At 33.3% G+C, this 13,762-nt stretch overlaps 2 protein-coding genes across 2 annotated transcripts; both read left to right on the top strand.

The window, feature by feature from the left end:
• The first annotated feature begins 295 nt into the window (after nucleotides 1-295).
• Nucleotides 296-3,407, top strand: LOC124828955 (uncharacterized). The gene is made up of 3 exons (XM_088115135.1): nucleotides 296-1,009; nucleotides 2,380-2,506; nucleotides 2,604-3,407. The coding sequence occupies exons 1-3, from the start codon at nucleotides 314-316 to the stop codon at nucleotides 3,176-3,178; spliced, it is 1,398 nt and encodes a 465-aa protein (XP_087971261.1). The 5' UTR covers nucleotides 296-313; the 3' UTR covers nucleotides 3,179-3,407.
• Nucleotides 3,408-8,045: 4,638 nt separating this feature from the next.
• Nucleotides 8,046-13,466, top strand: LOC124828912 (protein HOTHEAD-like). The gene is made up of 5 exons (XM_047302305.2): nucleotides 8,046-8,371; nucleotides 11,230-11,569; nucleotides 11,653-11,954; nucleotides 12,021-12,406; nucleotides 12,652-13,466. Exons 1-5 carry the CDS (start codon nucleotides 8,290-8,292, stop codon nucleotides 13,282-13,284), a joined length of 1,743 nt encoding a protein of 580 aa, XP_047158261.2. The 5' UTR covers nucleotides 8,046-8,289; the 3' UTR covers nucleotides 13,285-13,466.
• The last annotated feature ends 296 nt before the right edge of the window (nucleotides 13,467-13,762 follow it).

Here is a 13,762-nt window from a genome sequence, read left to right as displayed (position 1 = left end):
TATTCCCTCTTGAGATTCAAATTTTAGTTAAGAAGCATCCAAGCTTCTTCTTTCTTGTATCTCCACTTAAACTTCATTGTCTTATAGTTTCATCGCACGCTTCATACTTCAATACATCTCAAAATTTGTCTCCTTCCCACACACTCTTATTTTATTCATCTCACAGACTGTTAAGTTTTGAGATCTTCACCGCCGAACCTTCTCTTGTCTTTCCCCACTCACAACTTCTTTAACAATATATATATATATATATACTCCCTAAACCCTCTCTATATTTCTCCACCCTACCTTCTTTTTCTTCAACTACGATCACATGGCTTTCGCTGCTGCCAAACCTTTCTCTAATAATTCTCTAATGCACACTACCAAGCATCCCCCAAAACGTCCCCTTTTGCTCAAGGACTACCTCAGGGACGACCTCGGTTCCTGTTCATCCAACGGTTTTAAATCGTTGCCGCGCCGACGATGCTGCACCACCGTGGGATTCTTCGTTGAGAAAGATCTCCAACTCCAACGCAAAACAAGGAACACACTACCTCGACGTCGACGATCATCCGTGTCGGCTCTGCAGAGGGCTTCCGTGGCCGTAATCAACGCGATAAAATCGCTTCCGACGTCACAAAAGGGTGGTAGAGCGAAGAGAGGTGGCGTTCTCTGTAGAAGCCTCTCGAGGAAGCTGTTGAGTAGAAGCTTCTGGAAAAAAGCAGCAGTGGTGAGGGAAGAGGGAAGCCAACAGGGCGTGCCGCGGAGGAGGACATCTTTCCGGGAACTCATTATGCTGGATCAGGAACATCATAAAGCGACGTCGTTCGTTGAGTATACTGCATTAGCTGCCCCGAGTTTCACCACTTCTTCTGGTTGTGGCAGTAACAGTTGGGGAGAGAGTGAATTCACGTTTGCATCTACCGCTGCTTCCTCTGAGAGCTCCAACGAAAACTACCTCCTGCTTGAGACAACCAAAGAGTATACACCACGACGTCACAAGGTAGAAGAAGAAGTGGTAACCAAGGTAAGTACTACTCTAATTTCCAACTTTCGATTCTTTCACTATCCTTTTCTTTAACTTATATATATATATATATATATATATATATATATTGTTCATCATTTAGAAAACTAAAAATGTTCAAACTTCAAACTAGTCAGATCCGGGAAGAAAAATACATATCAGCTTTTAATTAATTTGAGTTTATAATGTTCATGTGCATGTGTTCTATATTACTATGATCTTTGATTACTAGTTTTTAATAAATAAGTATAAGTAATATATATTTTTGTCTAAACTGTAATGGAGAATCCGATTCCCTGTACTAAACACAGCTTGTAGCAGTGATTTGCACGTGTAGAGTGGGGATAATTAAACGTTTAATTATTCACGAGAAGATGTGAGGCCTGCGTAAGCGCCTTCCGCGGCGCTGAAACTCACTACGATTTTTTTATTAAAAATTGTGATTAAATGAAATAATAGTATGGAGTAGTTTATTAAATAAAATATTGTTTGAAAGTCCTTAACCGTTGGTTTATTCAGTCCAAATAGGTGATAGTTTGGGAAGTTGGGTTTCACCTAATCTTGTCATTTTCAGGACGGCGGCTAAGGATACACTGCTTTGCTTTTTTAAATTATAAATTTCAGTGCGTTGCGGCACGAGAACTAGTAGGGTTGGGTCTATGCCCTAAGTTTACTCCATTTTGACTTCCTCCTTCCAATAATTCATAACTATTTAATACTACTATATAAATATATTTCATTATTAAACATTTTAAGTATTTTAAAGTTTAATGATTTTTTTAAAGTAAGAACACTGGTTAACAAGGGTAGCTCATATTCACCATCCAAATATTTTTTGTAACCAAATATTTTGAAAGACTTAAAAACTAAAAGTAAATTAACAATTCTTTTATTTCAAAACTAAAAATGAATAAATATAAATCTTAGAGGGGTAACCTGAGAACAACTTAGTCTCGATCTTAATGGAATTAAGGTATTTGAAAAATAAAACGAACACAACAGCAATTAAATATAAGCTAATTAAAGTATTGTAGTTTATATAGATATCCTTAAAATAAAGCGTTTGTATTTGAAGCATTGTTGAAACTTCTGTCCGCATCTCTAAATAATAAATTGATAAAGCATTTGAAGAAAAGTTGAACGTTTTGGGTAAAGTTTGAGTATTTTGATACCACTTCATAAATTTGGTAATAATACTCTATTAAAGTTAAACTCTTGAATGAATCCAACTAAATTATAGTACAGAATTGATTATGTGCCCATCCACTCCTATTGTCAGAATTCCAGCATTAATAAAACTGTCAGTTGTATCTAAAAAAGCTTTGATAATGAAAACGAGACTGATTAGCGAAATGGATCTTGTGAAACAGGAATACTGGGCAAATGAGAAAGAACAGTTTAGTCCTGTATCGATACTAGATTGTCCATTTGTAGATGAAGAAGAGATTTACAAGCGTCGTTTCAGATCCACTTCCTCTGTTGTTTCCATCACGGAAGGTAATGTCTTTCTTTCGACAAAAAAAATGTCATAAACTTCGATGCCATTCTTCCACTGTTTTTGTTTTTTCTTTTCTGACAAGTGAACAAAATACAGGAAGGAAACACAAGCATATGCACGAAAGATGCCATTTAGAAAGTGTGGCTTCACCGGAGCCGGTGGTTTTAGAGAAAAGGTTCGCGCGGTTAGAGGCGGGGGATGAAACACTCAAGCATTCTACAAAACAACGTTCCCGCGTAGTAGTGCCAGCAGCGCGTACTCGAAATAACTTGCGTCCTGCAAGCAATCACGACATTGAGGAGAACGCTCGAAATCTTCTCAACTTCGTTAAAGGATCAAATCCACAGAACACTTTGATACTTAAGGCAGAGAAGCTGCTGTTTGATTACTTCAGGAAGAGTGTTGGAGAATGTAAAGAAATTGATCTGTCAAAAAAGCTTCACCTTTGCAAGGTAGCAGAGGATTGGATAAACGGGCGACCCCAAGAACTGTATTTGGATTGGGAAGAACAAGGACGAAGGTCTGTGTATGTTAGGGAGATGGACAGATGTGAAGGGTGGAAAAACTATGATCAAGAAATACAACAATTGGGTGGGGACCTGGCAAACGAAGTCTTGACAATTCTGGTTAATGAGTCAGTGCTTGATCTTATGATACGTGCCAGCCACTGAGATCACATGCTGCCGATTACCTTTTTCCATTGTTTCTTTTTCCTTTTACATCGATTGTATTCGTCTCTTCTCCCTGTCTCGGGGATACGAGACTCTAAATTTTGGAACAATTAGGGAAAATTTTTGCTTTTACTTACCATGTTTTTCTTCCCCAATATCCTGCCTATATCGCTTTGGCTTCTAGTATTTATTAGGACTTGGGAAAAAAAATTAAATTCATCTTCTCCGAACACATGAGCTCTTATAAACTTAATTACCTATCAACAACATTTTGAGGACTTGTATTTTTACACAATTCTGAAAAAAAAAACTTTAAAATACAAAATGTTGTATAGATTACTTATATGAAACCCATTAATCAACAACGCATTAAGATAAAAGAAAATAGTATTAAGTAAATGTAAAATATTTGGTGTTTTGAGTATGAGATTAACGTTAATGATTTAATTAAATTGTGTATTTAAAGTCTGAATGTTGTCAAAAATTTTAAGTAATGCAGAAGAGTGTTGCAGAAGATGTTAAAGTCAACTCAACTTTAACCGTTAGTAATTAATGTAATAGTAAATGTGAGTTACTTATCTATTTATTTAACTAGTCACTAGTTCAATTGTAAATAATGACATTTCACCTTTTAAGTTGATTAACATTAATGTTAATATGCTAATTCATGACTAAGCAGTTTGATTGATGTTGACCGAATTTATTGGTAGTTTGCTAAAGGAATCAATTTATGACTGACCATCCAATCTATGGTTGATAGAATAATGTACATTTTGTATTAAGAATAATAAATTAAAATAATATTCATTACATTTTAATATTTTAGGATACTAATTGTAAAGTTTATATTCTGATTATTGATAAATATATTTTTATTTTTATTTATTAGAATATTTTAATTAACTTCATCACATTAAATGTTTTTGACTTGAAAAGTTAAGTAGGTAGAAAATTGTTACAGATTCAAATAAAAGAGTAGAAACAGTATTATAAAATTAGTTATGGACAGGTTATATTGATTTCACACATTCGTACAGTTTTAGTCACTTACTAGTACTACATACCATTTCTTACTCTTAGTTTTGAGATTTTATAAATATTTTCAATACAGAAGAAACTCAAATGATAACAGAACAAGTCAAGTTGGAATGAAAATTTATCTTATCAAGTAAACTAAAAGACCAGGTAAGGCTTGATACGGAAAATAGGCCAACTCAAACTAAAGGGCCTCCAGATATGTCTAAGCCCATAAATCAACTAAAGGTCAGTATGAATGATGGGCTCAGGACAATACTTAAAAATATTTTTTCCTTCAAGAATGTATTTTCTACTTTCTTGAACACATACTTAATACAAACAAAGTCATATTTATTTTGTATTTTTTACTTTATTTAGGTTAAAATGAGTCTAAGTTTTACATTAAAAAAATAAATAAAAAATAAAAATAAAAATTCATTATCACTTTAAGATTTTGAGTAGAAGACAATGCCAATTCTTTATATGGTTAAACTTGAGATTTCATTGATATTGCATCATATAAAGATTAAGATCTATTAATCCATTATCTTAATATTATAAATAAGTTTCATTGATATTGTATTTTTCTAATGCATCTCTCCTTGATAAACGTGTACTTTACTGTTGTTCAAAGATCTAAATGAGTTTTAGGAAGTAAGTTCATACTTCAAGCATTATGGCAATTCATCAATATAATTAATTTACTTGGTAACTAAATATCACTTATTCATAATTTACTCAGCTGTGCTGTCTTATAACGAGTAATATGTTCCAGAAGTTCGTTTTTCAAAAATGGTCTAGTCTGATATCTAGTACTGTTGTGTTGGTGTGCATAGTTATCTACGACAACAATTACAAATGTTTTGGTCAGGTCTATCAGGTTTTGAAGTCATGTTCCCGATTCATTTTGGATGCGTAATCATTTTCAATCGTAATGTGCAACCAGGAAAAAAAAGTTTGGCATTTTGGAGATCCATAAATTATTAAAAGAATTATCATGGTGAATAAGATACTTGATAATTTAGTTATTGACTAATCCTAATAGTATGGTGTTGTTATTATTCTTGTCATTGTCTTACAGCTAGAGATCTTGCTATTATCAATGCGTCCATGCAAGAACAAGAAAAAGAATCATGTTACTGCTTGACATTCAACAGTGGTACTAAGTCATTTGATTATGTTATAGAGCCAAAAAGCATTGGCCATGTATACATGGGGAGATTTTGCAATGCTGCCAATTGGCTCAAACCAAATGCAAAGGAAGACAAGTTCCCTGTTGCTCTTTTTTTTTTTCATTATTAAAGCATTAAAAAGTTTGTTGTAGACTAGAACACTAAATTATTTTCAGAATTTTTCTTGATTAAAGCGCCAAAAATTGTGTTACACTAACTGTATGTTTACTTGAATGGATTTGGAGGAGAGTGATTTAATGGATTTGAGAGGATTTAAAGGTAAATTTTTTGTTGTTTATTTGAGTGGATTTTTGAGGTAAATGAGTGTGAATTTGAAAGTAAAGTTTGTGAAAATTAGTGTAGAATTTGATTGATGTGACAGATTAAAAAAATTTACTTCAAAATTCACTCTTACTTACCTTCAAAATCTACTTATAAAGAACAACAAATTTATCTTCAAATTCTCTCAAATTCGTTCAATCACTCTCCCTAAATCCATTCAAGTAACAAAGTGGAAAAGTTGTGTTCCAATTTACATCTAAGAATTTGTTTAGCTAAATTACTAATTATCTCTAATCGAAATTCTTATTAAAGTAAATTATTAAATTATACCTTATTGGATTGAAATTCTTGACACGTAAAGTGAGCATAAGAAGATTGAAACATAATAATAATTGTTCTTAAATAACGTGTTCATAGATGAGTAAAGCTACTCCTCCACCAACTCCAAATCTAATACATATTTGTTTATGTTTTGGATATGCAAAACGAATTCCAATAAACATCAACTCTACCAAATTACCTAAGTGAGTAAAAACATGTCTTCATCAAATGTTGTAAGTGAATCCCACCTGTTTCAAAATGAATTTTTTATCATGTGATTTTCCAAACCAAACTCAACAAAAACAGGTTTTAACCTTACAAGTACATGAGTCATTTTATAAAGGGCATTGAATCGCCGCAAAAATAAGATATGGTATTATTGTGCAATTAATTTCAGTAGCCCTTGCTGGCATCTCCAACCGTATTCATTTGTGTCCATTAAAGAATTTATGGTTTCTTTGTATAGAAATTATGTGAAAGCTCCTTTATTGAAGAAACTGAAAATTGAATCTCGTGAATACCATGAGTTCATCCCCACAGAAGGAATTGGTGAGATGTGTGGACCAAGTATTTCCATAAAAGCTGTCCTCAATTTATGTTTTGCTACGCCTCCAAATCCTCTTATAAAATATTATTTTATTCATTTTTATCTATAAATATATTTTAATCATTTGCTATTTATCATTGAATTTTTAAAAAATAAAGCAGTTTAATTTAATAACAAGACTTTTATCTTAATTTACGATCAATGTTAGAAAATTGGGTTTGCGAATAATCGAGTATCGTTGTTTCAATTGATTCAAAAGAAAGAATTCTTACTTTATTTTGTCATTATAACGTAATAAAAGTCGTTAAATGAAGTCTTGCTGTAATGACCGTAACCAACATTAAATTAAACTTGGGATCTACTAAATAATGATTCGAATTTAAGTTTTATAGAAAATAAATTCAATATATATATATATATATATATATATATATATATATATATATATATATATATATAAAAGTTAGTCTAATCAATTAAATTTTTTTAATGAAAGCTAATCATCAATAAAGTCAACTCTTTTAGTGTGTTGAATAATTTTTTTTAATGGATGATTTTGAATTAATCGTTCTCAAATTCAAATCCTATTTGTCAATATCGATCAGTGATATATGTTAAAAAACTTCTGATATTAAAGTTAACTTGGTTCAAATTATAAGGATACATAATGTGTAATTTATCTTCTTATCTCGAATTACTATTTATGGACTTTATAATGAATATTTTATTAAGATGGATCTAATTATTATTTAAACATAACTAATTGTGATTTAGTCTTTAAATAAGATAATATTAGAATTTGTTTATTTTGCTTAATTGTTTTGTGTTTGTAATGTTTCAATCGTTTAGTTTGATTCACATCTAATGGTCTTTCAGTCAATACTTAACCTTGTATATTAACAAATATTTTATATTTATAATATATTAATAATAAAAAAGTACAATTGTGATATATTTATAATTAAAATGAATTAGAAACTTAAATACACTACCTGTATTAGTAAAATATTCAATTTTATTTTTATTACTAGGATTTCATCATGGTAGATGAAATATCATCTGGATAGGACACATATCATGTATGTATTGTAATAATATGATATTTTATGTATTATATCGTCATTTAAAGAGAAAAAACTGTAATTATAAGAGTTATATGAAAACATATTTAATATTTTTTTGTCAGTTAAATGTTTTAATAAATTTTGGTTTAAAAGATAGCTTTAACTAGTGTTAATATAAAAGTATTGGCACACTATCCAGCACACTTTTTACCTTGTTTTATTTAATTTTCTTTGTGCACCTTTTTTTTTGTATTTCGTACAACAAAAAAAGTGTGGAAACTAAAAGAAAGTGATAAGCATGAAAGAAGAAGAAGATGAAGGGACAGTGGCAGTTATTAGGTGCAATAAAAAAGGCCAACTGTCTTCCCATAAATCGTGTGTTTGCTGTAGAGTTTTGGATTGGTGGCAACCACTACTATATATTTGCAAGCCGGGGACATGGGAAGCTAATTTTGAATGATGCCTCTTCAAATTCTCTGCATTTTCTTCACTATTTATTTATCACGTCCCCACACATATGACTAATTCGAATTAATCTCAGTTTTCCGCGACCAAAACAGCTAGTAATCTTTATATTGCTCAAATATGGCCGTCATGATCGTTGAGATTATTCCACTTTCAACTCTATAAATACCATTTAATAACCTCACTTCATTACTTCATTACTTCATCACTTCACTTCAACTTCTTCTGCCTCACAACTCTGCAATGGCTCTTTGCTGCTCCACCTTCTTTTTTGCTGCTCTTTCTTCGATTCTTTTCTCAGCTCCACTCTGTGCTTCCCAAAAAGGTCATTCTTCTTTTTCTTGTCTTATTCAAATGTATTATCATATACTTGTGTAGATCGGTCAAATTTTGCAGGGTTTTACTCCAAATGAACTGCATCTGTGCTGATAAAACACTCATCTTCATGCTTGAGAGTTAATGGTTTAACATCTATGTTAGCTTTTTAGGTTGAGTATCAAGACAATTTAAAAGTATACTTTTTTTTTTTGTTTGAAAGTATGATTAATAGATTTCACTGTGATTTCTAATGCATTACGCACATGATTTTTAGGACACATGTGTTGGAAGTAATTACAGACAATATTAAAACATGATTTTGGTTCCTTATAACCATTAGCTAAACCTTTTGATAGGCAAAGCTATATAATATCTGTGGCGTTGTGCGGAGTGTGGGACACTTTCTGTTAATTGGGTAGCTTCTGATGAAAACCGAACCAAACAAAACAAGAAAGCGATTCACTCAAACTGGACCGAACTAGAAAATGGTTCGAAAGTTTGAACTCTTGGGTTGAGTTTGGTTTGTAAAATTACGGTTGGTTGAATGAGGAAGATTAATCAAACTAGAAAATATTTCTTTCCAAACTGAAGCTTGTTTAACAGGGTAATCTGGTAAGAATGGATAGGGTAGAATTTGGTTTGTGACTCAGTTTTGATACATTTTGTCATTAATTAATACGAAAGTATAGAGCCAGAATAGAATTTCACCACATCAGTGGTGTGTCCTTGCTAACCTGTTAAGGAAGTGTAATAATTGCAAGAAGGAGAAAATAAAGGTAAATTCTCTCAACTAACCACCACATGTCTACTCATTAGCTAAGTAGGACCATCAAACATAGGTAAACCAAACACTCTTCTCTCAACTAACAAAACTCAACTCAGTTTGCAGTTCTTTCAATCTCTTGAATAACGAACTAGATGCTCATTCCTTTTGGTCCACTCAAATAAATGAGACACAAGAAAATGGAACACAATGCTCCATTTTCTTCTGTTTCATCTCCTCCTAATGGAAAAGTCTTGAGCCATTCTTCTTAGATATTATCAGTCTTGGGTAGGAGATTCCCTTAATTTTGGTAAAACAAATACTTTTTTTAACCAACTATTTCAACATTTCAACAGAATTAATTTCCGATTACTAACTCTCAAATACCTTTAATATGTAAAGAAAGTATGCATTCATAGTTAACTTTTAACTACTGTTTAAGCATTAGTTATGCGAGTTATAAACGAGTATATTAAAATTACCAATCAACAACAGAATACGTAAAATGTCTATGCATCTTTTATTTGGGGAAGGGGGTATAACAAACTTTAAAGAAAAGTTATCTATTCGTGTGAAAGATGTCCTAATTAAATAGGGCAGTTGAAGAATGCCCTTGAGCTTTGGGGTACTCAGCCTCTGAGATTGATTTTGATTTTCAAATGCCAGCAATACTGTGACCCATGTTTTTCTTTATTTGTTGTCCTTTTAATGCGGTGACAGAAAATGACGAGAAAAAACAGGGGAAACATTTTGCATTGTCACAGCTCGATGAGAACGAAAGTGATGAAAAGGAAACTTCAACTAAGTTTTTCCTTCGCATTAAATAATCATCAATTTGGTCCACACATTGGAACTCTCTAACTCTAATTACATTTATAATATTACGGTAATTAAGTCAGGGAGGTGATACTTTAAAAAAAAAACATTCACTTGATGATTGTTATATTCATTTTTTTTTATTTTTTTATTTATTATTTGAAAATACTAATATATATTATCATGTTATTAAAATGAGTGGTAAAGTAGTTGCTTTATCTTTTTAGGTTTTGAAATTATCATTTTTGTTAAGTTAATTCGTTTTCTTTATTACGAATAAAAAATCCATGATGGCATACTCCTGTCATTACTTTAAAGCTAAATATAATTGATCTTTGAACTTGTAATTAGAATGTATTTCTAATAATAAATTTCACATTAAGATTGTGTGTTCTAATTGGTTTTATAGTTCATTTGATTGATTTATAACACACACATACATACATATATATATATATATATATATATATATATATATATATATATATATATATATATATATATAATATGTAAGTATACTAAGATTAGATTTTAAATAATATATATTTATTAGGTATTAACAAATTCTGAACATGCATTATTTCAAAATATTATAAATTATATATATATATATATATATATATATATAATATGTAAGTATACTAAGATTAGATTTTAAATAATATATATTTATTAGGTATTAACAAATTCTGAACATGCATTATTTCAAAATATTATAAATTATTTATTTGAATTCTTGACATTTAATATGAAATCTTAACAAAATGGATTGATCGGGGAAAATTTTCTATTTGACACTTCTTATCTTAATGTAAAAACTATCCAAATTTAATCAAGTTACATATAATTCAATATTATTTAGTGTTATTATTTAAATGGGAGTTTTATCCTTCATAATATTATTTAAGAATAGTTTAGAAAAAAATGATATAAAATAAAAATTACATTAACTTAATTAATATTATTTATTAAAACTGTATATTTTGTTTATATTTAGCTATGCAACTAATTAATCATGTGACAATGCTTATATATACCAAATTCGGTAACATTTATCTACACCATCCATTTACTTCACTTAGACAAACATTAAGCACTTTCCCGAGTGCACAGTACTAGCTAGCTAAGAAAGGGAAAACACTGTTAGTGAGAGTTAAATTGTTTGGTTCTTTTCATCATTCATCATTCTTTCCATTTTCAAAACCTTAGAAAGGGAAAACACTGCTAGTGCGATTCAGATTTCTTGGGAAATCTAACGAAGAGGTGTTGGTGATACGAATTTACAGTTCCCAACTACACATTTATGCGCAATGCAACGGCGGCACCAGACATCTCATACTACGACTACATCGTAATTGGCGGCGGCACAGCAGGTTGTCCTCTTGCTGCGACACTGTCCCAGAATTACAGCGTGTTGCTCCTTGAACGCGGTGGCTCGCCCTACGGGAACCCCAACATCACCAACTTAGCAGCCTTCGGTGCTGCCCTCTCCGACACCTCCCCCACCTCTCCCGCTCAGCGTTTCATCTCCGAAGACGGCGTCATCAACTCAAGAGCCCGCGTCCTCGGCGGCGGAAGCTGCTTGAACGCTGGCTTTTACACTCGCGCCAGCCCTCAATATGCAAGGTAGAGGCAATACGCAACCTCATTGTTTTGTTATCGTTGATATTATATATGATAAGGATTATCGATTGTTTGTTTATGGGTAGGGAAGCGGGGTGGGATGGAAGGGCTGTGAATGAGTCGTATGAATGGGTGGAGAAGGTAGTTGCGTTTGAGCCAGAAGTGAAGCAGTGGCAGTCAGCTGTTCGGGAAGGGCTACTTGAGATAGGTGTTGTGCCTAATAATGGCTTCAGTTATGATCACATTGGTGGGACTAAGGTAGGAGGCACCATCTTTGACCACCAAGGCTTCAGACACACCGCTGCTGATCTTTTGCAGTATGCCAACCCCTCTGCAATTACCCTCCTTCTCCATGCCACCGTCCACAGGATCCTCTTTAGAGTCAAAGGTCCCTTCCACGTCTTCATTTCCTTTTTCTCCACCCATTAATACTCACCAATTTAACTCATTGCAGATGGATCTAAACCAATGGCGCATGGAGTTGTGTTCAGAGATTCATTGGGTCGTAAACACAAGGCGTACCTGAATCGTCATCCCAAGAGCGAGATCATTGTTTCGGCCGGTGCGCTTGGAAGCCCACAACTTCTTATGTTGAGTGGAGTTGGGCCCAGACAACACCTTCGGGCCCATAACATCAGTGTAACATTGGACCAGCCTTTGGTGGGTCAGGGAATGTCAGATAACCCCATGAACGCCATCTTCGTCCCATCCCCTCAACCGGTGGAGATATCTCTCATTGAGGTGGTGGGCATTACAAGTTTTGGCAGTTACATTGAAGCTGCCAGTGGTGAAAACTTCGCCGGTGGTTCCCCTAGGGACTACGGAATGTTCTCCCCTAAGGTACTCCCATTATATACTTCTTAGTATAACCACGAATAACTTACATTAAACAACTATATTATATGAAAATTAATCAGAATAACCCGATCATATTAAATTATAGGGTGAAATTTGTAATAATTATTAAATTACGTATAAAATAATTGATGGAGTGGATGATGCAGTTGACATATTGAAGTTAAAGTCAAATTTAATAATGAAATAGATTTTTTGAGAAGATAAAAAGGATAAGTTGGTTGACGCAGATTGGTCAACTGTCGAGGGTGCCGCCAAAAGAAAGGACCCCAGAGGCCATTGCTAAGGCAACAGAAGCGATGCAGGGTCTGGACCAAGCAGCCTTCAGAGGAGGGTTCATCCTGGAGAAGATAATGGGTCCGATTTCAAGCGGGCATTTGGAGCTCCGAACCCGCGATCCAAATGAAAACCCGTCGGTGACCTTCAACTACTTCCAGGATCCCCTGGACTTGGAGAGATGCGTGCAGGGCCTTAGCACGGTGGAGAAGATAATCGAATCCAAGGCATTCGCTCCCTTCAGATACCCCAACATGCCACTCGCCATGCTTTTGAACATGACTGCAAATTCCCCCGTTAACTTGCTGCCCAAACACACCAACTCCTCCCTCTCTCTCCAACAGTTCTGCAGAGACACGGTGATGACCATTTGGCACTACCACGGAGGCTGCCAAGTAGGAAAAGTCGTCGACAGGGACTACAAGGTTCTTGGTGTCGATGCACTTCGCGTTATCGACGGTTCCACCTTTAACTACTCTCCTGGGACTAATCCTCAGGCCACTGTTATGATGCTTGGCAGGTACATGGGAGTTAAAATACTCACTCAGAGACTTCGTGCCACTGCTGCGGATCAAACACAACAATAAATTGTATAGTTTGTTCTTTGATTTCATCTTTTCATCAACGTTGCTTCTGAGGCAGCCCAGCAATGAGAAAAATAAGAAATCATCATTATTCTTGTAGTTGATGAACACATAGAAGTTAATTAAGCTAGGCAGGGAGAACATTTCTTCTCGTATATTTTTATTACACGATGGATGTTATATCTTGCAACATCTTCAGTATTTTTTTTTTTACGTTTTCAATTAAAATAATCATAATTTTATCTCAATTCAGCACTCATTTTTATAATACCATTAGCTTTATATATTTTATCAAGTGAATCTTTAATTTTAATTTAAGAAAATATAAAACACGTAAGTTGTTAGTTCAATTTGTCTTTTCCTTTTTTTTTACAATTCCAAACAATACTAATTCCAAAGGGGAAGGTTCGACAGATTGGCGTGGTATTAATGGACGGGCTATTGAGGAACTCAAGATTTTAGCAATATATCACCAATAATT

Source organism: Vigna umbellata, chromosome 1 (genome assembly GCF_029865625.1).
Source record: "Vigna umbellata cultivar VRB3 chromosome 1, Vumbellata_1.0, whole genome shotgun sequence".
Taxonomy (NCBI): Eukaryota; Viridiplantae; Streptophyta; class Magnoliopsida; order Fabales; family Fabaceae; genus Vigna; species Vigna umbellata.
The sequence above is the reverse complement of the archived record's forward strand: the minus strand, read 5'-3'. Positions and strand labels throughout refer to the sequence as shown.